This window comes from Suillus clintonianus (assembly GCF_016758775.1).
Source record: "Suillus clintonianus strain FC179 chromosome Unknown DEU56scaffold_35, whole genome shotgun sequence".
Classification (NCBI taxonomy): Eukaryota; Fungi; Basidiomycota; class Agaricomycetes; order Boletales; family Suillaceae; genus Suillus; species Suillus clintonianus.
Genome location: NW_024539259.1, coordinates 56,847 through 82,193, shown reverse-complemented (window position 1 = coordinate 82,193; position 25,347 = coordinate 56,847). Strand labels below are relative to the sequence as shown.

The window sequence follows — 25,347 nt, the reverse complement described above, 5'->3', positions numbered from 1 at the left end:
TTGACGGAGCAGAGGGTGCAAAATATAAGATCCGATTCTTGTCCGATTCAGAAGGACGCACAGGAATTTGTTGGGGCAACAATGAGGCATCCTATAATATCTCACCGGGATAGACGGCCTAGAACGATAAGGCATAGTGCTTGATTTCGAATGATAGTGAACGTTCTACTTTGTAAATTCAAGCAAGATTCAAGCCAAATTCAAGCTGAGGTTTCGGCGAATGTCCTGATTTTGACACTCCGACTCAACACCGACTCAGCTCCCCGCGACATTCAGACCTAGTCTCCGACTACAACTTTAGGCAAGACCAAATACTAGCATAAAGGAAGATGATAGCCGCCGCCTGCATCAATTCTTCAAGAATGCGCGATCAAATTTCCGGTACACGCACATGTACAGCCTCAATGCACGGCACGCCTTAGGTGAAACTTCTGTGATATCAAGTTGTACACAAAGGTTCTTGCTTTATGTGGAACCAACCCTGAGGCATGAGGCGTGAGGGTGAGCGCCCAGGAGTTTTCCTTATCAGAGTGGCCAAGTTTCACCGTCAGTGCCCAACTCTTCTCATTCCCATCGCATGGCTCAAAATTCGGCAGTAAAACGTCTTCCAACAGATCAATCCAGTCTGCAATATCTCATCAATCACGTATTTCTTCCCCTTAAGTTGCCGCAAAGGAGTGACCATTCCCTTGAGAATGAACTGGCCTTATCTCAGGCAGTATTTGATGCTGCTCTCGCCTTCAGTGACCAGCTGCCGTCTGATGAGTCGCTGCTTTGGACGAGCATCTTGAAAATGCTTCGCAATCTCAAAGATTCAATCAGATTTAGTGTGATGTCTGCAAAGGAAGTAGAATCTCAAATCAATGCTATGGACAACAAAGGTCTGCTACCTTCATCTCATTTGCATTTTTCCGTGTTGAGTATCAAATTTCAGATGTTCTTGTATACATGATTCGGGCACAAAACGCTGCGGTGGTCATGAGAAAACTCGAAGCCGAGACCATATTCGAATCATTCGAGGTCTCTCCTGACCCCACCGCAGTGATGGGCGCAAAGGGAAAGCTGATTTGTTCATATCCTGGACCTGCTGTCGCAGTCCCGGATACGATTACCAATGATGCTACCTTTTCTGCTGAGCTGGCGAATTTTCTCGTCCACATGGATCAAGATGTCCTTGACGCGGCGCCAACGAGGAAAAAAGCCAAATCCACTGTTGTCGAAGAGAGGGACACAACGCATCCTCGTTATATCACGGAACTCCTGACCGGTATTCTGCGTGGCCTCGGGAGCATTGCTGATGTTCCTCGCATCCGCAAGCGCATCGGAGATGATGTGCTGTGGGACAGCGCGAAATTGCCGTGGAGGCGGTCTTCAATTTGGCTCGTTATTCGTGTTGCCTTGCAGACGACTCTGGAGCGCAGTGCTCTCGGACGAGTGACTTACAAATCATTCATGCTGTTCTCCATGGCAAAGTTTACAACCCTTGCCCTCGACTCTGATGTGTCGAATGATATCCTGCATTTCATGTCGGCAAAGATCGCACGTCGTCTTTTCAAGCTTGGACCCTCTGCACCTCCGGAGTTGTTCCAGATGGTTGGTATGGTCACCAGTGATGTACGGAGTATCCTAGAAGAGAGATGGGAATCTGTTCAAGACGCGCAGCGGGCCTCACCTCCTTGGACTCCCGAGACCCTCCGGGTCTTGCGAGACACTCATCTTTCCTTGAACACAAGCCGAGAGTACATACGCCAAGCTTTGCAGGACCAGCATTCGTCCCCTGAACCACCCCCCTTCAAGCCCAGCCATCACGTGCGCGGGTCAATCAACGATTTCCTTGACGCTGAAGCGAGCTTCCTAATAGCCGCTCATGCTGCAGAACCGTCTCTTGCCCTCGCAGACTTCGAGACTGCCATTAGATCAGGGATCGATGACTGGGTAGCGCGGGTTTCTCCTCAGAGCATTGATTCGGCATGCATTTCGATTGAGGCGTGCACCTCTGCATATTCCTCGAGAGCGCTGGGCGCTTACAGTGGAAACCCAGAGAATTTGTCAATCATGCTCACCACACTTTTTGAGCTCTGGGTAGCCATCGATAAGATCGTTGTTGGACAAATACCACTCCTGGCGGAATATCCCCCCGAAATTCCATTGGCCCTTTGGGAGTGTCTATTAATCTGCAAACCTTCAGCTCTTGATCGCCTAAAGGATCTTAACGCCTACCTTCAAGCTCGCCATTGTGTCTCTAGTTGTCCGTCGGTGTTCTCGGCTACCATCGACGAGCAGTCATTCGCAGTGCGGTATTTTTGCCAGTCATCCGAGCTGCAGAGTTTGAAGCTCGCCATCGAAGCAGATGCTCAGGAGGAGCGGAAGAAGAAGTTGACTGAACTTGACGTCCTCAATGGGAGGTACGCCGAACTAGAGACGCGCGCAGAAAGTTTATCTCACACATATACCGTCAACACCCGCGGCAAGGAAACCCACAAGCTAAAACGCTGTGAAAAGTGTCTCCTAGAAAAGGAGATGAAGTCGATGACTATCGCAGTTCACGAGTGGCCGTTACCAGCCCGCGAAAAGGAGGCGATTTTGGTGGTGTTTGAGCTAGGATGCCCTGTCGCGTTCGACATGTGGAGATCTACGACATTCCATGTCCTCATTGATGTTTGCACTCCCAAAGACGAAATTTTACCCACTCACGCATTCATGACACTGCCGGACTATCGTGCGTTGCAGCGTTATCGCGATTGCCATCCGAGGCAGAGGCTGACATTGGCGTCGGACGCCAAACCTTTCATCAAATCCCATTACAGCAACACTCACATTCCCACAAAGGGTTCTGACACCGTCTGTGTAAACAACGGGCTTGTATTTCGGCCTTTCGATACAACCACAGGTGCATGGACCACCGACGTACTATTGCGCTGCGATTCTAGAAAGTTATGTACTTTCCTCCTTCCCAAGGGACCATACGGTGCTTTGCAGCCGTACATTGCGGGAACGTCCCATACATCGAACGAGATCATAGCCCACCAGGCAGATTGCCACAATGACATGACCATTCACGAATTCATCGCATTCGGAGCCTTGCGGAGTGGACCACGATTACAATGGATGAACGTGCTACGTGAACTTCATGCGAGGACGCTTGATTTTCGACGTGAAGAAGTCCATATACTGTTAGCGCAAGCTGTTTCACAGGTTGGCCCAATTTCGTCCGTCGTCGACCTTATTTGGCACGATGAGCTCAACAGCGCACTATTCATTCGTACACTACTTGGAGAGCTGGAGGATTTGATGGCGAGCGTCGAAGAAAATTGGTTGGAAGTTATCACGATCAGCACTATTGTCATGCTTGTGCGCCGCGCCTTGTCCTCGACACTGAAAGAGAGTCTCAAAAGGCGCGGATATTCACTCCTTCGGAGGATACGGGCTGCAACATTTGAGTTGTTGATGCAGCTTTCACAGAAAATGCAAGCCAGCCACGGCGAGATGGTCAGCCGGGATTTGCAAGGGCGCGTTCGTGATATGGCGGTCACCTGTCGAAGCACTTTTGATGTTGACGGAGACGTTTCACTGCTTCTGGCGTCGGACGATGACATCAAAGTGTTTGTGTATTGTGCGGTCATGATTTATGACAACACTCCAAGCCAACTGGACAATCTTTCACAACATTCAAAGCTACTGCTAGAACGGGACAAGAGATGTTGTCACGCATTAGAAACTGCGGTTCGTCAATATGCAGAGTTCCACAGGGAGGGCCTCGATTGTGCGATGGCAGAGATCTGGGGCAGCTACAGACGAGGAACTGCTTGGAGAGCACTACCGGCTCCAAATTCTCGCTGGCTTGTGTCGCAAACTGCGCCTTCGTGGTCTCAATCACCGCAAGCCGTGCACTTCAACTTGATAAGCGGATGCTTGCTTGTTGACGGAAAGCAGTTGGGTAGGCTCCCATCAATGATAGTGCAACATCCTACCTACCAATCAATTTTTGGTGATGTTAGTCTTTGAAGACGACTTTGTTGGGTTACGCTGACTTGTCAATTATAGCAAGTTCTGGACATCATTCCAGCTGGTATTCCTGGAATGGAGTATGCAACACGCGGAAATCTCTGTGACCATCAGGTTAGTCACCCTCGTTATTATCACACAGCAGCTAAAATAATGCACCCGCTTCCTACTGAAGGTGTTTTTCGCCCTCCGTGACTCTAACGATCTCATCGTCCGCGCAAAACATGTCAAACAAGGCTCACCTATCCTTCAGCTCATTCCGAGCCAAATATTTGAGCATGACTTACCGACGCCCTTGATAGCAGGCCGTACTCATTGGCTCAACCTGGGCACGAGCGAAATAGAGATTCGGCCAGCGGAAAATGCATGGAAGTCTTCGACTGAAAACTGGGTCTTGCGATTTGCTCCGCGGGACTCCTCGACGCTCCGGAATGCTAGCGGTGCCACTCTTATTGATATACGCAGCCTAACGTGGGACATGATCTCCAAGAAGATGCGTCCTCTGGAGGATACTCACTGTATCATGGTCACCTGTGATGAAGCATCAGGCGGTACTTTCTCCTCGCTGAAGGTTGACTTACCTCGATATGGTCTTGAATTTTTCGTCAACGAGGATGGGGAAATGCAGTCCCGTAACATGCGCAACATGGTCGTCGATACTACTCAGTCGACTGGAACGATGATGGGATTGAAAAACCAGCTCGTCTTGCGTCCGAAGTCGCAAATTGTAGACGAGCACCCGTGCATTGTCATCATCCCAGACGGTCGTATTTCATACTCCACCAATGGTCATCATGTCCATGTTACCATCACTCCTGAAGGTCCCCGAGCGACATTTCACTTGTACAGGGTTGACACAGATCTACGCTGTCTCACTGGGAGCGTAGGTTTAACGACTAAGCTCTATCAGGCGCTCCTCCACGCTATTACCAGTGACTGTCTCCCTGATCCCCTGACGGGTCGAACTGGGACAGAGGAGGCGCTGCATCTCTTGCATTCTGCAGCTTGTCTGTCCTTTACAAAGCTTCGCCCTCGTGATACAGATCTCTTGCGTGAGATTAGTTCACTGTCAACCAAACGCGTCTGGTATCCCGCTCATATTCAGAAAATGCAGACAGTTTCGTGGTCGTGCCTTTCGTCCCTTGCACAGCACCATGGTTTTCATCCAGTCGCGAAATCCATCATGGACTATGGCATCCAACTTTCTACTTTCGCAGAGGGGTCGTCAAACCTTCATCCTACCTTTGATCTTCCGCCGTTCACCAACCACCTTCTCGAGCGCGTGTCCATTCGTGCCTCGGCTGTCTATTCTGACCAGTTCTCTCTCCCGCTTCCGCTCGGCGACACAGATGTTATCTATGCTTCGCACGATGTTCCCGGCGAATTTTCGGAAGAGAGGGCATGCCAAACCGCCTTCATGGTGCACCAATGGCCAAGAAGACTTCCAGTGCAACGGAATCTCCTTAGCTTGTTGACCCAGTGGGCGGATGTCCATGGTATAGACGAACCGCTCAGCTTGCGATACTCCAAAAAATGGATTCAACCGAATTTTCCTGACATCTTCCTTTCTGCATACGACCGCTGCCGTAGTGCTACGACGAAGGACAAATTTCAGCTGATGTTCACCCTAGCTTCAGTATCGTACAGCTTGTTGGACGTGCATGCGCTCGTCCCGACGCTTCTAGCATTCGCCACAATTCCCGAAATTCGCTGCCTGGCAGGCCCACCGAAGTTCAGCTCCTATGACATCTCTGATGGCTTTATGCCTTCTAATGCGAAATTGAATAAACTCATCGGTTCTTGTATCAAAGGTTATAAAATCAGCGAGGAGAGCAACTTAGCTGCAAGGCCCGGGGAAAAAGAAAAGGCTCTCAGGATGCGTCGCTTAGCAGCTTTCGAGGACAGGTGTAGCTCTGAGAAGCAAGTCATTCTCAGCAAAGTTTGCGCTGCTTGGCCGTGCGAAGACCTTCCAACGCTCGATACGCTGCAAACAAGCCACTTCAATCTCAAGCAATTGTCGAAGAAACTTTGTCCAGTGTTTCGTAGTTGTTGGGCAAACCATTGTTTGAAGGAGCACTTAGATGTCCAGCAATTGACCCTCAACCGATTCTACGTTCCCAATCCTCCTCGGAAACAACCCTCACAATATAATCCTAATTCGAATCTTGGGGTTGTTGCTTCACCAACCTCGTCTGTTGATGCCCTGCACCTTTTTGACAGGAATCCGCCTGTTATAAGCACGCTCAGGTCTTCCCAAGTTCTGCCCAATGCCACTCGAAGAGATTTGGTGTCTACAGATTCCGGTGTCACAACGAGGTTGCAACAGCTGATCGACGACTTTCGCGCACGGGGAAGCAATCAGTTCCACCAGAACTATGCTAATGATTTAGACCGGAGTAGGTCAACCCTCTCCGAAGAAAAGCTCGTTGCCCCGCCGGATCCCACAGTGTACACTACTGAATTACTGCTTGAGCACCATTCTCTGCATAGCCAGAGATTCCGAGATTCACTCACCACTGTCGTACACGCCCTCTCCCCAGCTTCTGCCGCTGAGAAAGCTTTGTTCAATGCTGGGCTGTGGCCCCGAGTTACACCAAACTTCCTCCTCGCCTGCATGGCCTCTGCATCAGGAAATCGTTTGAGGAAGGCTTGGCGTACGACTCTCGTCCACCTGTCGCAGATGCTTTTGCACCTACAACGCTCGCGAAGGCTGCTCGTCTTTGCTGTCAACAAGAATTGGGTTGAGTTCTTCAAGGAATTAGAGAACGAAGGATGCGAGGGGTTTAATCCCGAGGTGTACCCTGATTGGCTTTTGATACAGGTATGCTGTAAAGAAATCAATCGTCAATGACTACTGATAATAGTGTCCTCAGATTGAGGGTCAGTTCCTGGCACGGTCTGTCCAAGTGAAGGTTGCGCTGGAGATGATGTCGCCATCCACGGGAGGAAATACTTCTCTCCAGCTGAACATGGGCGAAGGCAAATCCTATGTCATTGTTCCCCTCGCAGCAGCCGCACTTTCCGATGGCCAAAAACTAGTTCGAGTAATCGTACTAAAGTCGTTATCTTCTCAAATGTTCCAGCTCCTGGTTGAACGTCTAAGCGGCCTTGCGCAGAGGCGCATTTTCTATATCCCATTCTCCCGCACGTCCTCTATCAACTCATTGCAGGTGAAAATGTATCGTGATTTGATGCAAAAATGCATGGACACCAAGGGCATTTTGGTCGTGCAACCGGACCAGATTCTATCGTTCCAGTTGATGGCTGTTGATCGCCAGCTGTCCCCTCAGAATGGTGCTGCACAAGACATGCTGCGGACTCAGCTGTGGCTCGACGATCACACACGCGACATCCTGGACGAAAGTGATGAAATTCTCCACGTCCGCTACCAGCTGGTGTACACTGTCGGTCTCCAAAATTCGCTCCAAGGTCATCCCGAAAGGTGGACGACCACACAACAAGTGCTTAGTCTTGTCGCAAAGCACGCCACTCGGCTTGTGAGCGAATTCCCCTCTCATACAGAAGTGTGCACTCGGGAGCATGGAGGGTTCCCCTTCGTTCGAGTTCTACACCCGGCAGCAGGTGACGCTTTGGTTCAATGGATCGCGGAGGATGTCATCATTGGGGCACTTCAAGATATCAGCTTCGATCAGGCATCTCTCCACGTAAAAGAAGCCGTCCGCCAGTTCATCACAACTGAGAAGATATTCAAAACTTGTATCGACTTAGTGGAGAAACACTATAGACACACCACCATCTGGCCCGGCCTTCTAGTCTTGCGTGGACTGCTGGCATGTGGAATCTTGGTTTATGCCCTCAAAGAACGTCGCTGGCGCGTGGATTATGGCCTCCCCCCAAAACGAACTATGTTAGCCGTTCCGTTCCGCGCTAAAGACATGCCCTCGCTGCGGGCAGAGTTTGGCCATCCAGACGTGGCTATCACCCTCACGTGCCTGTCATATTACTATGCACGTCTCACGCTCCAGCAGCTGATGTTGTGCTTTGAGCTCCTGCTGAAGCAGGATAATCCCGCCCTCGAGTATGAATCCTGGGTGGCTGGAATTCAGTCCATCCCAGAAAGTTTGCGGCACCTTAGCGGAATCAATACAAAATCTGCGGAGCAACTCCACGACCTTCAGCAACTGTTCGAATTCAACAAGGCAGTCATTGATTTCTACTTGTCTCGAGTAGTTTTCCCCAAGGAAGCGAAGGCATTCCCGCATAAGCTCACTTGCTCCGGGTGGGATCTCGCTCAAAAGAAGAGACATTTTACAACTGGCTTTTCCGGTACCAACGACAATCGTTATCTACTGCCAAGCTCGATCGTGCAGCATGACCTTGATTACCAGCGCAGCACAAATGCCCGAGTCCTAGCATTCCTTTTGCGCCCGGAAAATAACTCCTACACATGCATTCCGCCCGGCCAAAATGTGCAGGATTTCATCGATGCCCTTGTCGCGCAAACCCCCGAGATCCGCGTGCTCCTCGATGTGGGTGCGCAGATGCTGGAATTGCGAAATCAACAATTGGCTGAAGCATGGCTTCGAGTCAAGCACGACGCCCAAGCTGCAGTTTTCGTGAATGACGACGATGAAATTGTTGTTGTCAGCCGGGATGGGACAGTAGAGCCTCTTGTGTCATCCCCCTTTGCCCAGCAGCTTGACCAATGCGTGATATATCTGGATGACGCACACACTAGAGGAACAGATGTCAAACTGCCTTCCAATTTCCGAGCTGCTGTCACGCTTGGCCCCAAAGTCACGAAAGACCGTCTAGCGCAAGGTTCGTGAATTCAGAGTTCATGCAAATCAGGTTTGATAATCATCAATGACACAGGATGCATGCGAATGCGGAAGCTGGGCAATGGACAATCAGTAATGTTCTTTGCTCCGACTGAAGTTGACCGGAGCATTCGTTCGGCGACCCAGAAAGCTTACTTCGACTATATCGATGTGGCAGATATCCTGCACTGGGCAATGCTCGAAACCTGTCTTGACATTCAGATGCGTGCATCGCACTGGGTTCAGCAGGGATCAGATTTCAAAATACGGCATTTCGCATGGACTCAATTCTCACGTGCCCGTACTTCAATCTTGACCTTGAAGATAGCCTGGTTGCAGCCAGAGGAGCGTTCATTGGAGGATATGTACGCACCACGCGGATCTTCACTGGTATCCCATGTTTGTCACCCAGACATTCAAAGGAAGTGCGAGGAGCTCGGATTTCTGAATCTATCGGCCACCGAAAGGAACCTGGATGAGGAACAAGAAAGGGAGGTAGTCCATGAGGTCGAGAGAGAACGTCAAGTGGAAAGACCGTCCAGGGTGGAACCTGCAGCCCAGGCCCTGCATGTGGACGTTCGTCGGTTCGTCAAGACGGGCCGAGTTCCCAAGGGGTCTTCTGCATTCATTCCAGCGCTATCCTGCCTTGTCAACACTACTGCTGCATTTCACGAGCGTTACCGGTGGGCACCCAACCTTTTAGTCACCCACGACTTCGCTCGCACGGTGGGTCTCTCTGCTGCACAGAAAGCGGATGATTATCTGCGGCCTGTCAATTGGATCGTATCCAGTAACGTTGGAGTGCTGGTAGTCATGAGCCCGAACGAAGTGGACACACTACTGCCTCATATCCGCACAAGCAATGTAGTTCACTTGTGCGTCTACACTCCTCGCACCACAAAGACGATGCAGGCGTGTGATGACCTTCGCCTCTACGGTGTTCCTTCGGTACCGAAGCGGACATCGTCGGAATCGCTGATTTGCCAGCTCAACCTTTTTGCTGGCCAGCTCTATTTCTCCAGTTACGAGATGTATCTCCACACTTGCAGTTTCTTAGGGCTCAACGCACCGGATCTAGGGGACGAGGAGTTGATAGCCAACAGCGACGGGTTCATCAGCGAGGAGAATCGCCCTTCTGCGAGAGCATCGTGCTCGTTCAAGCAATCCCAGCTTCCTCCCCTGAAGGAGTTGTTTGGAATGAGGAGGAAGGGCATAGGTTATCTGCCAACTCACCTCGGAAAGATGCTCAATGGCCGCATTCTGACTGAAGAGGATTTTATCGACTGAGCGCCGGGTCTGTTTAGCGTAAGTTTTAGCGCCTTTCTGCCAGGGATCTGACTGATTGTACTGGCCAACAGTGACTGTATCAACGCTAGCCTTGATCATGATGTAATGATGTAAGATTGTGACGTTCTTCGTAAATGTATTTGTAGTCGAATTCGTGGCCGAATCTGAAACGTTATTAGGTCTTGTTGCTTGTAGACGTCCATGTCAATCGGAATGCTTGGAGATTCTCATTCTGCCGTGCAGTTGAAAGACAAATCTGCCTGATACATTAGCGGTGGCCGCATGTTCATTCATACAGTTCTTCGATCAGTCATTACTCGTACAATACAGCCAGTGCCAGCAACTTCCGTCAGCTGTAAATTTGTCAGGAAGTTTATGTATGAAGCAAGCTCCAGACGCACCTTTTCATGCCACCCCAAGAGCACGCTTCCACTCACATCACCCCAGCCTGGCATCCCCATACCCTTGTAAAGGTACTTCATCAAAGTGTCCTGAGCATCCTGAGAGAGCGCTTTCACGACATTGTTTATCTCTGACGATTTCGTGCTATTCAATATCGAAACAACAGTCTGCAATGTCAGGTTCTTGCGCAAATGTCAGCGTACGGGTGCAGCGTCATGCAACAATAGAATCACCTTAGCATCCTCGACGTTTGGCCCGTAAGGTGTGCTGTCCAGCGCGATGCCCAGGGCCCCTGGTATGTCTCCCCTGCGCAGATAAGTAGTGCTTATGTTAGATTATGCTGCAAAGTAGTGAGATGTGACTGTACTTGGCTAATGAGCTCCGGACTGCTGCCTGCTTCTGTTTCGCATCGCTCAAGACCTGAGCGGGATCGCGTGGATCTGGTTCGCAAAGTTCGCTCTCTAGTAGGACATCCTCGTCATAGGCATCGATGTCGATCTTTCTAAAAGACATGGTCGTTGGAGTGAAATGACCAGGAAGGTGCTGCGTTTCAGTGATTGTCGAAAGTCACATGTCTAATTATAGCGAAAGTGGTGGCACCAGCGACATCCTGATTCCTGACTTGAACATGAATTCTTCACACCAAATGATTATACACTTGTAGTCAACACTCATGTAGATGTCCTCCCAAAAGCTCGTAACGAAGAATGGACACAACCAAAAAGAAAAGTCGAACTTCACCCAGAGGAACCCTAAGCCCGCCTATCCAAGTACCCCTTGGGTAGACATACTATAAGCAAAATCACATTAACGCAGTCAATGATTTAGTGAATCAACAGCTAAATTGCTTGTCAATCCACCAAATGGAGATCATTCGAGGCCACCGCCCAGAATCGGAGCAACTGCATCCCAAGCGGGGGTCACCTTTAAGTGGAAGACACATCCAACAGACTATCAAAAGGCGAAATGTTCGGCCCTTGCACACTGCTCGCTGAAGGCGATGGCGTCAGATATGTCGATGCCGGAGGACGGGGACTGTTGGATTGTGATTTGGTAGAGTTGCGGCTAGGCAGGGGGGGGGCAGCTGTGTTAGTCGGTCGACGTGACGGAAGAGGTGGAGGAGGGCGCTTGATTGCAAAGCTTTTCTCAGAGGTAGGTCGGCTGCTTGAGATGGAAGGTGGGAGAAGTTGTGGAGATGCGTAACGTGGGTTATAGAACACCTCTTCGTCAATGATTTTCGCCGTCACCAACCTCGACTCCTCCTCATCTTCTGGAACGGTACTTGTCATACTCTCTGCATCGAAGCCATGGTCAAACCTTGCAGATGATGGATGGCTTGTGTCCATAATACGACCTCCGAGAAGGTAACCAATGTCGTCCTCGCTGTCCTCGCTCGCGGCAGCATGATGCAGGTTGTCTTCAGATGACTGCGCCGAGCTTTGATATGACGAAGACGACAATGAGATGGTTTCCGTATACGTAGTGGGGAACAGCCCCTTCCGACCGTTTGATAAAACACCAAGCCACCAGTCATCCAGGACTTCATGGATGACAGTGATTTCATCACCAGCTTTGAAGGTGAGTTCATCCGACGAACCCGTAAAGTCATGTAACGCCCGGACAAGTTTTCGTGAATATTGGGAAGGCGGCTTCATGATTTGAGTCGACATCTTGGGGGACCCATTGAGTAGCTCTTTCGCCTTCGAGCTAGGTGATTTCCGAGAAAAGGACCGAGAACTTGGAGGACGAGGAGAGTCGACGATGGGCGTCTCAGGATCGTCACCGTTTGTGAGGGTTGCAAAGTTATCTCTGTCTTTCTTCCCTCTTCCAGTCATCGAGCTCATAGCGCTCGATGCCCAACCAGTAACGTTCATCTTCTTGCCTGACTTGTCTCCCTTGGGAGTTTCAGGGGCACCAGATGTAACATCACTGTCAGCACGCTTCCGTGTAGCATTGCTATCGGAGCGTTTACGAGATGTCCGCGACGATGGTCGTGAGATAGTCTTGTTCCCTGCGTCCGACTTCCGGCGGGTAGGCATAGGGGGCGAACGATGCTCGTCAGAAATGTCGGAGGAAGCTACTGCACCAGACGCATTGGAAATCGTGGACCCCTTGGGACGCACATAACGCAATTTATCATCTTCTGTAGCGCGTGAAGAGACATGGTGAAAGCTCTTGCGTCGAGTCTCCAACTTTGCCATAGTGGACCTGAATATCTTGGGGGTCAGATGCTATAACCGTGCTGGCTGGAAAGAACATACTCGTCACACCAGTTTGCTTTCACATCCTGCAACACTTCGTAGTACTGCTTGACAAAATTGAGCTTAAGATCCAAAAATAACGTTAACTCTCGAAGCTGTTGTATCTCGTTGTCCTGAATAGCCTGCATTCGGGAGCGCACATCTTCAGAAGTTTCTTCGCTGTGCCCTTGTCAGCAAGTTGATGACTGATGTTGACGTGCTACTCACTAACGTAGACGGCTGCGTTGGAGCTCGTCCTCAGCTTCCCGCCTCTCCTTTTCTTTTTCCTTCTTGCTGCCTTTGACCTTCTCTAGCTTGGTGATAGCAGCGTCGTAGCTCAGCCTGTTAAACCTAGAGTCAGCCACTTCACGACGGCGAGAGCACTCGGTTGCCATGCCTTCTGCTCTCCAACTTCTTCCGCTGGTGTTCATAGTCCTTGATGTCTTGAACGAAGTTTTGGCAAGAGGTGATAAAGGTATCTTGAAAAGTGAGGGCGAACGCCTCCTGCAGGGTAGCAGCCTTGCAATGAGCCCTACCCAATTTTACCAGTGACGTCCCTGGACATATCAATCAAGGGAAAGCAGATTGACAAAAGAGTCTCAGCGTACCGAAAGCAGAATCATCTCCAAATTCTTCCCCATGGGAGATCATCACGATTCCCAATGCATCCAGTGGCATGAGTTTCTCCGTCTCTTGTGCAACAGTTGATTCCTTCTTTTTCGAAAGCACATGCTGGTAATCTTCTGCAGCTGCCTGCAGCCTTATCGCGTACGTTGTCAATTGGTTCTATGCCTTTGTGCGCAAAGTGAATCGACGCACTTCAGGATCCCTTCTTTTCGGAGCTCGATGTCCTGCTCGATGTCCTTGAACTCCTCCGCGACGATAGTCTTATCTCGTGATGATATTTTCTCACCAGCCCACTGTTCAGTGCAACAGCGCTTGAGTAGAAAGGCCACGTGGTATAGGTCGGCGACTAACCTGCCTCAACTTGCCGAGCTGTGACATGAAGCACCTTCATAACTAGCACGAAAGCAATTAATAAAGGACTTGCCTGTCTACTGGCCATGACAGTAAGAATGAAAGAAGCGTGACCAGACAGCGCTCTATTGTAGTCTTTATCGCATGCTCATTTCGGGTGGTCTGACTTCGGAGTCAAAAAAATATAAGGTGAGCACAGAGCAGTGCCACTGCTTGGGCGCAGCATGGAATCGGAAACGAAAGCTCTTGGCGAAATACACACACGTAAGTAGAACAATGCAACAATTAGAATAAGATAAGACTGCAGAGCAACGCAGACAAAGCAAGGAACTGTAGTTCTATAACTTTCATTGCATGCCTCGAGATGCCAGACGCATTCCTTCATGCACAGCAACAGCTTCCTCAACCCAGGGTAGCCTGAAGAAATCGCTCCTACGCAACTCCTCAGCACGGATAGTAGCACCCTCGCTCGGTCCACTCCCGAGCACACTTTCCAAGTCGCGAGACTGTGACGCCAGCCATGTCTGTATGAAATTAGCTGGGTCATTGGCGAAACTTTGAAGGAATTGCCGCTTCGTGTGCGAGTTGTGTAGTGATTGAGATAACAGCGCAATCTACATTTTTGGGCGTTTTAGAACAGGTCGGATCAGAGGGAGTGCACGTCTTACCTCATCATCCAACTTGGTGAGATCGGACATGCTATCTTTACTTGATTGTACCGTCACCATGATGCGGTTCTTCAAACTCGTGTCCTCCATCTTGACTTCAATATCCCACGCAGAAGGGCGCTCCGGGGGTACCTGTGCTGGGTTGAAGGAGTAGTGGATGACTACAGGGTCTGGAGGCATCAAATATCGATTGACAAGCTCTGGTAGTTGGTGGAACATGATGCCTTCTCCGCCAAAGATCTGCAGACGTATGATTAATACAATAGCGAAGATTTAACAAAATCAACGTACTGGTCTCAAATAATCGTCGGCACGTATTCTTCGGCGATCTGTTTTATCTTGCAGGCCGTGTATTTTGATATAATTCCACATAGCCTGAATGATGCCGACGCGACTCTCCTCTTTAATGCCCAAGACATTACCTGAGATGTGTCGTCAAGTGAAGGACTCGAGTCGAGAGAGATGCATGAGACATACCGAGGTCTGGAGCTACTTTATACTGCTCTGGTGTCTGCTCGAGATATATTATGAGGCGTACTTTCGTCGGCTGGTCTCCGGTTCGCCTTATAGTGAACCCATCGAGAGGCTGCTGAATGGCCGGACCTCGAGGCCACTGAAACGACAAATAAGAACAAGACAACTTCGTATCAACCAAAATCGCATACCTCGACAACATTTCCGTCTGGATACAAAATTGGGTCACGGTCAAGCTCAACAATCATTCGTTTGATGAGAGTTGAGAACTTCCGAGGAGGGACCCTGTCTCGCGCGCGTTGATTTGGAAGCTTCATGGGCGTTAAAGCAAAGCATTGATCGTCGCTGAAATAGACGTGCCTCTAGTAGTCGTCCTTCAACCTTCAGGGACCATGCTGGAATTCCCTGCCCCGTCTCGAAGTTTACCCCCTCAGCACCAGCTTCACCGTTTTGCCACGTCTGCCCGGAAACCGTATGGCTTAAGAATAGCCGCAACGTACGCGCAGTCTAATCGTCTGTTTAATAGACCAATATTAGGCAGTAGGCATGCAAAACATACAGTCGGATTGCGCGCCAATGCGTCTTGCACTTCCACTTTTTTCCGGTTCATCGTCCAGTCAAGCTTCTTTTCCATCTCTAGCAAGCTTTGGTACATTTGTGAGTCCTCAGCGAACTCTGGGAGTTGCGCAAGAGCATTGGGAACGGATTTGTCTGTAATTTTGCGTCTCCTAGGGATACTTCAGTAGGTTCAGAATTTAGATTTGTAGATAGCGTACTTTGCAGCTTTCACCCCGTCCATTTTGATAGCCTGTCCCACAGCGTAGGAGATGATCTAGCACAGGTAATAATTTGGCGAACAACGGTTTGCTTATGTAATAGTCTACTGCATTTTTGTCTCCTGCGAGTCAACCACCTGGGTTGCCCAATAACTTGTCGGAGTCAGTGCGATATCGAGCGCAATCAAATGGTATGAGTGAGCAATGTTTGACGTTAATTCTATCCTGCTCGTCAAACTCAGTGCGCGTCATACAAAGCTCGAACATCCACCATACGGACCGCATGCACAAACCCTGAGTCTTTACTCCGAACCACAACCATCTGTCTATCCGACCCTCAAACATGCGAAATGTCCTTGTCGTCGACGTATTTCACCTTGCTACTGGAGCACGCGAACTTGTGCAAGAATGTGAACGGTCAGCTTATAAAAAAACTATATAACGGCGTCGGCGAGTCCTCGGTGGGATGTCAAGACAGGCGAGCTGCTCGAAACACATAACAGCATGCGGTTTTGTGTTCTAGTTCAAGTCCTATCAATGTCCAATAACATAATAGGGGAGCACACGGTAGGCCACTAGTAACCATGATGTCGGCCAGCATCACTGCCCCCCGCCTCAGAGGTAAGTCGGCTGCAATCTTCACACCTTTTAACTGAAAGCCTTCGCAGAGCCAAGGGGTCACGCCACGTGTGTAATATATTTTTCCGACTATGACAAGCTTCCCGCTGGTGATATCAGATAATGTGTACTATGATGTCGCCATATTGATGCTGTTGGGGCCATCGGATGTCAAAAGCTCTTCCAAAATTATGCTGAAAACACCATGTTCTCTGTCTCATCATGGATATTGCAACGATGTCCTTCCCGTCCAGAGCTTTGAGCAATGTCTACGTTCATTTTTTGCAGCACAAAGCGACTCTTGTCGTTTATGATCTTTCCCTACCGCGGGGCAGAATGCATGGTAAACCGAATCTCAATTGACATGCCACAACTACATCCAAGACATAAGTATAATTTCAATGAAGTAAGGAAATTTATTCCGGTATTCTATTCAATCCCTCGTTTATCAATAACAGTCCGGTAACTCGCACTTTCAAACCTCGCCTCGACTACGCGCTTCTGCGAGACTCAACTCAATCGCAAACTTCATATCATCGTCCATTTCATCTAAATCCAGCGCCCCCCGGAGCTCTTCCTCGGATCGAACGTCCATGCTTGCAGAAGAAAGCGAGGCACTACATGTGCGCAAGATAGGTGTGTCAACATGCGGGGATGAGGATCCATGGGATGAAGGCGGCGAGCGTAAGGGCGTGCTCCACGCAGAACGATTGTGCTCTAGGCTGCTGGTCGACGAGGAAATGCTGGAGCTGATCGAGGGAAAGTGTTCGAAAGAGGACGGCGTGCCGCGAGCCACTTCAGGCAAAAGCCCTGTACTCGTCGAAGAACTTGGCAGCGACGTAGGTATCCTGAGTGGACTGATAGTAACGCCGGCTTCCATAGGTTCTGGCACAAAGACAGGAGACACCTGTACTTTCTCATTCGTCACGGGGCGGGCGGCGCGTGGAAAGGCGCGGGAATGATGGTCGTCAAGAGAACTGGAAGAAGAGTAATTTAAGGCAGGTAACGCGGAACCATGCGTTACTGAAGAACGTGAAGTGACTGGCAAGAACGTTTCGTCTTCGAAGTCCCCCTCGAAGATACCTTCATCGATGGTATGGGAAAGTTTGCGGTGCTCTTCTTCCTCGCGGGAGAGCATCAAAACATATTCTATGGCCTCTAACTCCGACAGTCCGAGCACGTTTAGAGTGGAATGGTGCTCGCGTTCTCGCCCCATGGTGTGCCGCATATAAGCGTTCTCGTGTTCCAGATCACGTTTGGATTCATTAATATCCTTGTGCAGATCGTATCGCTCTGCAATGTTTCATCAGTTGAGAATCTACACGGACTAAAACATACATACGCTGTCCCTTAGAAATTGGGTTCTTCTTCGCGCGAGCATATTTGATCTTGTGTGGAGCATCGCCGCTATGCACTTGTCCCACCTTCCACGACATCACCCTGTTGTTAGCGATGATAACCAAAAGCTCCTTTTTAATCACAATCTTGCTGACACCTCCAACTTCGCGGCCAGGTACAGTACGAGGAAGAGGGGACGAAAAGAGCCTAAGAGGCTCCAGGGTGAGCGCGTCCCATACCGTCGCTGTCCCGCGTGCAGAGCCGGTGACAAGCACAATCGAGCTACAAGCAAGCGCAGTCACGGCACCATCTTCGTGAGCCTCGAATCTGCGGGCAGGTACGACGGAAGAAGATGTTTTGGGGGTATCCCAATCGTAAATGCCAACAAAACCCAGCAGATCACCAGTGATGATAACACTGCAATCCTCTGACTGAGCTGCAAAGACAGGTTCGACGATGGAGTTGCATCCGAATGAAGCATCACCAAATGCGGTAGTTTCGTATTTGCCAAATGTAAGGTCAACTATGACTCGATAGAAGAACGGGTGATCGGAGTACCCAATGAGTAGTGCTGCCGTTGCCTGTGAATGACGACGGACACACAGCACAGTTGGCTGGGGTTTGGATATGACTGCGTCCTGGGGAGATGATTGCTCTTTGGAGATAGGCCACATGATGCGATGTTGGACAAACGACGCTGGGCTGGAAAAGTCGTCTGAATGGACTTGTCCGGGTGATGTCCACAAGAGAATGTCTCCACTATTCAAAGCACCAACGATCATGCCATCTGCAAGATCAGAAGACACCTTAAGGAACGGGTCCGCTACAAGCGATTGAAGCTGCTTGTCGCTAGACCACAAGCATACAACCGTCTTGGTATCCCACAACTTGACTTGCCCGTCGGCACCTCCGGATACAAATCGGCTAACAACAGGATCCAACGCGATCTCGTTCACAATGCCGTCGTGGTGATCCTCGACTTTGCATCTAACGAGCTTTGATGAGGCACGCCCCGGATCCATGACCCGAGAAGCCGTAGTCACCGCCACTTCCCCATTGCGCTTCCCCCAGAAAGCCCTGGCTGTGCCACCATCAGAAGTGAGACTGCAGGCAGAGACGTTGGGTGTGAATTCAACATTGGGATTTCCTATACCCAATCCTGTTCCGGCAGCATCGAGGTACCCCTTGAGAACTTTGCCGCTGAGCGGAAGTGAGCGAGCCACTACTCCGTATTGAATCGAAGATGTGAGGAGACCAGACTCGGACATCAGATGGACGCTGTCGATGGTAGTGTCTTGAGGGGAATGAGTAATCGTCCCATTGCGCGAACGTTCCCAGCGCCTGACACAAAAGATAAGAGCAGATCTGAATACGAAACACATCCACGAACCTCCTCAAGTAATGTCTCATGATAAACTCCCTGCGCCAAGTGCGTTCTGACTTCCTCAGTAAGAGAATCCTCTCATTCTCGAGATCATTCTCAGGACCAATCCCAACAAATTGATTGATGAAAGCCCGATACCAAGTATTGTCATCATTTATGTGTTCATTGAGACGTCGGTTTGTCCTGGAGAGTGCAAGGAGCGACGGAGGAGAAAGGAAGGAAGTGATGTGAGTAAGAGACTCGGCGGGGAGGTCGAGAAGACTGGTGCTTTGAACGACTCCATGGTGTGATTCTTGATAAGAGCAGGTTAGAGTTGGTTTGGATATCAATTTGTCTTTTCGGGATGTGTCTATAAACCTTGTGGGCATATAATAACAAGGAGAGTCGAATAGCTTTGGTTGCGGCCGCAGAACGTCGAAGGCTCCGTCTGCGATGTGGTAGAAGGTCAACTATCAAACTGACTAATTTCCCAGTCAAGAGGATGATCATGTGATCATGAACGGTGTCGGTCCTCGGACACTGCCAGCGAACTTGTCAAGGGTTCTCTCTTGGTTCTCTCGAGTTCTAGCTAGGATGCCTCATTGTGATTAAAAAAAATCCTGTGCGTCCTTCTGCATCGGATCTTGCGTATAAATATGTTTTACACCCTCTTCTCCGTCAAATCCATGACTGATTAGCTAGTAGGAAACTTGTTTGGGCGTAAGTAGTACTTGGGGCGTTACTACATCACTCTCAACGTACGGGTTCATCGGATTATCTCACATCTAAAGCTAGTGACAAAAATACTTTCTGGTTGGTGGCTCGACAATCACTGCAGACGACGGTCGAAAGGGACTGTTTCCTGCCATCTATACAGAAACCATTATCGCCGTCGTTTTATCAAGATTCGATGCACTGCATCGTGCTGCCCTGAGCGACTCGGAGGATGCGTTTACGATACCAGGAACATTCGAAGGTCATGCTATGGACACAAGAGATGCATCAAGCGATTGACCAAGCAACAAGCTATAGCATTTCAGATTCGAACACGAATATATTTAGGGAGAAAGTCGCGATGCAACAACGATCACGGGTTGGTTTTGATGCATCTGTTGACCAGAACTGCAGTCAGTCAGGTCCCTGGCAGAACTTCAGGGGCTAAATCTTACGCTAAATAGACCCAGAACTAAAGTCGAGAAAATCCTCCTCAGTCAGAATTCGGCCATTGAGCATCTTTCCGAGATGAGTTGGAGAATACCTCACGCCTTTCCTCCTCATTCCGAACAACTCCTTCAGTGGAGGAAGCTGGGATCGCTTGAACGAGCACGATGCTCTCGCAGAAGGGCGATTCTCCTCCCTGATGAACCCGTCGCTGTCGGCTATCAACTCCTTGTCCCCTAGATCCGGTGCGTTGAGCCCTAAGAAACTGCAAGTGCGGATATACATTTCATAACTGGAGAAATAGAGTTGGCCGGCAAAAAGGTTGAGCTGGCAAATCAGCGATTCCGATGGTGTCAGCTGTGGTGCCGAAGGAACACAGTAGAGGCGAAGGTCATCACACGCCTGCATCGTTTGTGTGGTGCGAGGAGTATAAACGCACAAGTGAACTACTTTGCTTTTGCGGATACGAGGCAGTAGTGTGTTCACTTCGTTCGGGCTCATGACTACTAGCACTCCGATGCTACTGGATACGATCCAATTGACGGGCCGGAGATAATCTTCTGCGTTCTGTACAAGAGAGAGGCCCACTGTGCGAGCGAAGTCATGGGTGACAAAGAGGTTGCGTGCCCACTGATCACGTTCGTGAAATGCAGCAGTAGTGTTGGCAAGGCAGGATAGCGCTGGAATGAATGCAGAAGACCCCTTGGGAACTCGGCCTGTCCTGACGAATCGACGAACGTCCTCATGCAGGTCTTGAGCTGCAGGTTTTACCCTGGGCGGTCTTTGAACTTGACGTTCTCTCTCTACCTCGTGGACTACCTCCCTTTCTTGTTCCTCATCCATGCTTCTGTCGGGTCCTGCTACAACTCCGAGCTCCTCGTACTTCCTTTGAATGTCTGGATCGCAAACCTGGGATGCTTGTGAATAACTGCGTGGTGCGTACATATCCTCTAATGAACGCTCCTCCGGCTGCAACCAGGCTGTCTTCAGGGTAGGAACCGAAGTAGTGGGCGCGCGCGAAAATTCAGTCCATGCGGAATGTCGTGTCTTAAAATCCGTTCCTTGTTGAGCCCAGTGGAATGCACGCATCTGGATATCAATACAGGTTTCGAGCATAGCCCAGTGCAGGATGTCTGCCACATCGACACCATCGGTATCAACTTCCTGAGTCGCCGAACGAATGCTCCGGTCAACTTCTGTCGGAGCGAAGAACATAACTGACTGCCCATTGCCCAGCTTCCGCATTCGCATGCATCCTGTGTCATTGGTTATCAGCAGAAATATTACACATGAACTCTGTAATCACAAACCTTGCGTCAGGCGGTTTTTTGTGACTTTGGGACCAAGCGTGACAGCAGCTCGGAAACCGGAAGGCAGCTTGACATCCGTTCCTCTAGTGTGCGCGTCGTCCAGATATATCACGCACTGGTCAAGCTGTTGGGCAAAGGGGGATGACACAAGAGGCTCTACTGTCCCATCCCGACTGACAACAACAAGTTCGTCGTCGTCATTCACAAAGACTGCAGCTTGGGCATCGCGCTTCGCTCGAAGCCATGCTTCGGCCAATTCTTACCACCATTGCGTCCTCTTCACGTTCTGGTAGCGGCCACTCGTGAACTGTAATTGTAATGGATTGCATTTGCGTCACCACGTCGCACAATTGGCATTGTTTCTTGTGGTAATCCCAGCCGCGGGAGCTGACACCGTATTCGTGCGATAAGCTTTCTGCGCGCTTCTCTAAGTCACTGTACCTCTTGTTGAGGGTCCGAAGCTCAGCCAACTTCTTCGTCCGCTGTATCTCGCCATCCTCCTCGATGAGGGCCTTCAAATTCTGTAGCTCTGGTGACTGGTAAAAATATTGCGCCGCGAACGACTTGTCATCGTTCGTAACCCAGAACACCGACAGACGGCTGGAAGCATGGCAGTGACGAGCCTTCAGGTAGGCGTGCAATTTCTTCAAACGACCAAGTGTAGAAGCTTTGCGGATTCAAAGACACTCCCAAAGTACTCTGCCAGGAGTGGGATTTGGCGAACAACGATCTTATCCATGGCTACCCAGAGCTCGAAAAGTGTGAGAAGCATGATCGACAAATTCTCCGGGTTTCCACTGTAAGCCTCCAATGCTCTCGAGGAGTATGCAGAGGCGCACGCCTCAATCGAGACGCATGCAGAATCGATGCTCTGAAGTGACACACACGCTACCCAGTCATCAATCCCTGACCCAATGGCAGTCTCAAAGTCTGCGAGGGCAAGAAATGGTTCTTCATCATGAGCGGCTATCAGGAAGCTCGCATCAGCGTCAAGGAAATCGTCGATTGACCCGCGCACGTGGTGGCAGGGATTGAATGAGGTTGTTTGACGAGACGAATGCTGGTTCTGTAAAGCTTGGCGTATGTACTCTCGGCTTGTGTTCAAGGAGAGATGGGTATCCCGCAAAACCCGGAGGTTCTCGGGAGCCCAAGGAAGCGAGGCCTGCTGCGCATTTTGAACAGATGACCATCTTTCCTCCATGATAATCCGTACATCCCTGGTGACCATGCTCGCCATCTGCAATAACTCCGGAGAAGCAGAGGATCCAAGCTTGAAAAGACGGCGTGCGATCTTTGTCGACATGAAGTGTAAGATGTCATTCGAAAAGTCATCTTCAACGACAAGGGTCGTGAGCCTCGCCATGAAGAACAGCATGAACGATTTATACGTCGTTCGTCCGATATCACTGCGCTCCAGAGTCGTTTGTAAGGCAACGCGAATGACGAGCCAAAGTGGAGATCGCCTCCACGGCAATTTCGCGTTGTCCCACAGCACATCATCTCCAATGCGCTTGCGGATGCCAGGAACATCAGCGATGCTCCCGAAGCCACGCAGAATACCGGTCAGGAGTTCCGTGATATAACGAGGATGCGTTGTGTCTCTCTCTTCGACAACAGTGGAATTGGCTTTTGTCCTCGTCGATGCCGCATCAAGGACATCTTGATCCATGTGGACGAGAAAATTCGCCAACTCAGAAGAAAAGGTAGCATCATTGATAATCGTATCTGGAACTGTGATAGCAGGTCCAGGATATGAACAAATCAGCTTTCCCTTTGCGCCCATCACTGCGGTGGGGTCAGGAGACATCTCGAATGATTCGAATATGGTCTCGGCATCAAGTTTTCTCATGACCACCGCAGCGTTTTGTGCGCGAATCATATATACAAGGACATCTGAAAATCGATGATCAGTACGGAAAAATACAAATGAGATGAAGGTAGCAGACCTTTGTTGTCCATCGCATTGATTTGAGATTCGATTTCCTTTGCAGACATCACGCTAAACCTGATTGAATCTTTGAGATTGCGAAGCATTTTCAAGATGCTCGTCCAAAGTAGCGACTCATCAGACGGCAGCTGGTCACTGAAGGCGAGACCAGCATCAAATACTGCCTGAGATAAGGCCAGGTCATTCTCAAGGGAATGGTCACTCCTTTGCGGCAACTTGAGGGGAAGAAATACATGATTGATGAGATATTCCAGACTGGATTGATCTGTTGAAAGACGTTTTACTGCTGAATATTGAGCCATATGATGAGGATCGATGAGATGAAAAGAGTTGGGCACTGACGGTGAAACTTGGCCACTCCAGTGATAAGGAAATCTCCTGGGCGCTCATCCTCATGCCTCAAGGCCTCATGCCTCAGGGTTAGCTAGGGTTAGATCCGCACAAAGCGAGAACCTTTGAGTGCAAGATATCATAGAAGTTCCACTGAGGAGTGCCATGCGTTGATGCTGTACATGTCCGTGTACTAGAAATTTGATCGCGCATGCCTGAAACATCGATGCAGGGGCGGCTGTCACCTTCCTTCTAGTATTTGGTCTGTCTACCGGAGAGACATAGAGTAGGTCTGACTCGTAATATGACAGAATGTCGCGGGAGCTAAATCGGGTGCATGTTGAGTCTGAATCGGAGTGCCGCGTCCACTCGAAGGAAGTGACTAAGGAGGTGTGGGACTGGAGCTATTGACTCTCGTTTTGACTCTCGTTGCATGACAAGGTTTACTGTGACCACATCCAGTACATCTTGTATACATTGCCAAGAAATCGTGACTGTGTCCTGCTCGAGAGTCACATAGTGCTAGTGGTCAACGACATAGTAAAGTTATCTCTTCGTCTTCTGCTGCTGCGAGGAAAAACCATGTTATACATATTTGGACAGGGGAGTAATGGAACCCACTGGCCTGTCTGTACTGTCATTTGTACTATGATAATGATCAATATTGCAAAACATGTATAGTATGATCACAATCGCCTCACCTCAGGCAACCATAATCATATTCTACCCTTTTCCCAGCACGGAATCCAAGTATCCATCGAAGCGATTGTCGATATCTTCCGCGATCTTCTCGTCAGTGTCCTCCAAGGCCAAGCCCCGCTCAGCGCTAATCTCTTCTAGATGATCAAGTTGCTTGTCCGCAATACTATGTGCTGTGAGATCCTCAGTATATGCAGCGATGGTGAAGTCCGCGTCATCTTCGAGCTGCTGATTGGAACGTTTGGCCATCACTGATTCGAAAAAGGCTGCCTCTGCCAGGCTATCAAGATCCCGTTCCGCATTATCCTTCATGATTGTTTGAAGAAGTGCCTCGTGCCTTACAGTTGACTCGAGGTCCCATGCTGTTGCGAGAGCGTGCAAGCGCTTGCTTTCAAGATCGGCTCGCTTTGCGATGACAGCTGACTGGAGAGTCGCATTTGACATATGCCGTATCCCTTTTTCGAAGAGCTCTTTGCCCTAGTATGATGCTGTTGGCATGATGGGATCTGTGGCATAAATGAGGCGAACATACCTGCTGGACGTCTATCAGACTGATATCAGCCTCATTGTGTTTCAGAATGTTTTTCATCATGAAACGGTGCTCCAGGGCTGTAGGAACCTGCTTGCCCAGCTGATAGGGCCTGAACCTTGAGCTAGCCCGCTTTGCGTAGTACGACATATGATACACCACGGGTGGGAGGCATGATGAATCATCAGGAGAGTTGGGGTCTATGGTTCTCATTCCCCTACTAGAATTATTGTGATGACGCTGGGCGTGATGAGTGCTGTCGTGCACGGAATTGTCATCGCTAGATTCGACGACGGGAGAAACGGTAGGAATACCAAGTGAGAGGGACATTATTGATAATAGAGACGCGACTTGCCACGGCGAGGACCTGAGGGGTCTTGCTCCAGCTGGTCGGCTCCCGAGTCGTCACCTATTTCAATATTAGTGTGAGAATATCAGCG

General features: G+C 49.8%; 6 protein-coding genes across 6 annotated transcripts; 1 reads left to right on the top strand and 5 right to left on the bottom strand.

The window, feature by feature from the left end:
- Positions 1-577: 577 nt before the first annotated feature.
- Positions 578-10,073, top strand: DEU56DRAFT_736818 (uncharacterized protein; the record flags this gene model as incomplete). Its single annotated transcript, XM_041348538.1, has 7 exons — positions 578-881; positions 935-3,993; positions 4,045-4,119; positions 4,181-6,826; positions 6,879-8,435; positions 8,508-8,787; positions 8,842-10,073. The coding sequence occupies 7 exons, from the start codon at positions 578-580 to the stop codon at positions 10,071-10,073; spliced, it is 9,153 nt and encodes a 3,050-aa protein (XP_041208459.1).
- A 290-nt stretch (positions 10,074-10,363) lies between these two features.
- DEU56DRAFT_871407 (actin-related protein 2/3 complex subunit 5) lies at positions 10,364-10,988 on the bottom strand (the record flags this gene model as incomplete). Its single annotated transcript, XM_041355695.1, has 4 exons — positions 10,364-10,426; positions 10,475-10,657; positions 10,709-10,781; positions 10,843-10,988. The coding sequence occupies 4 exons, from the start codon at positions 10,986-10,988 to the stop codon at positions 10,364-10,366; spliced, it is 465 nt and encodes a 154-aa protein (XP_041208458.1).
- A 51-nt stretch (positions 10,989-11,039) lies between these two features.
- DEU56DRAFT_980691 (BAR-domain-containing protein) lies at positions 11,040-15,690 on the bottom strand. The gene is made up of 14 exons (XM_041359792.1): positions 15,612-15,690; positions 15,395-15,563; positions 15,196-15,342; positions 15,027-15,146; positions 14,839-14,974; positions 14,653-14,783; positions 14,362-14,601; positions 14,083-14,307; positions 13,535-13,635; positions 13,324-13,475; positions 13,113-13,272; positions 12,944-13,057; positions 12,737-12,895; positions 11,040-12,683 (listed from the first exon to the last, which is right to left on the bottom strand). Exons 1-14 carry the CDS (start codon positions 15,632-15,634, stop codon positions 11,402-11,404), a joined length of 3,159 nt encoding a protein of 1,052 aa, XP_041208457.1. The 5' UTR covers positions 15,635-15,690; the 3' UTR covers positions 11,040-11,401.
- An 866-nt stretch (positions 15,691-16,556) lies between these two features.
- On the bottom strand, positions 16,557-19,410 carry DEU56DRAFT_887211 (uncharacterized protein). Its single transcript, XM_041356222.1, has 3 exons — positions 18,958-19,410; positions 17,572-18,908; positions 16,557-17,522 (listed from the first exon to the last, which is right to left on the bottom strand). Exons 1-3 carry the CDS (start codon positions 19,317-19,319, stop codon positions 16,705-16,707), a joined length of 2,517 nt encoding a protein of 838 aa, XP_041208456.1. The 5' UTR covers positions 19,320-19,410; the 3' UTR covers positions 16,557-16,704.
- Positions 19,411-20,100: 690 nt separating this feature from the next.
- On the bottom strand, positions 20,101-21,036 carry DEU56DRAFT_736810 (uncharacterized protein; the record flags this gene model as incomplete). The annotated part of the gene is made up of 1 exon (XM_041348535.1): positions 20,101-21,036. One exon carries the CDS (start codon positions 21,034-21,036, stop codon positions 20,101-20,103), a length of 936 nt encoding a protein of 311 aa, XP_041208455.1.
- Positions 21,037-24,402: 3,366 nt separating this feature from the next.
- Positions 24,403-25,237, bottom strand: DEU56DRAFT_912680 (uncharacterized protein; the record flags this gene model as incomplete). Its single annotated transcript, XM_041357435.1, has 2 exons — positions 24,403-24,855; positions 24,911-25,237. The coding sequence occupies 2 exons, from the start codon at positions 25,235-25,237 to the stop codon at positions 24,403-24,405; spliced, it is 780 nt and encodes a 259-aa protein (XP_041208454.1).
- Positions 25,238-25,347: the final 110 nt, after the last annotated feature.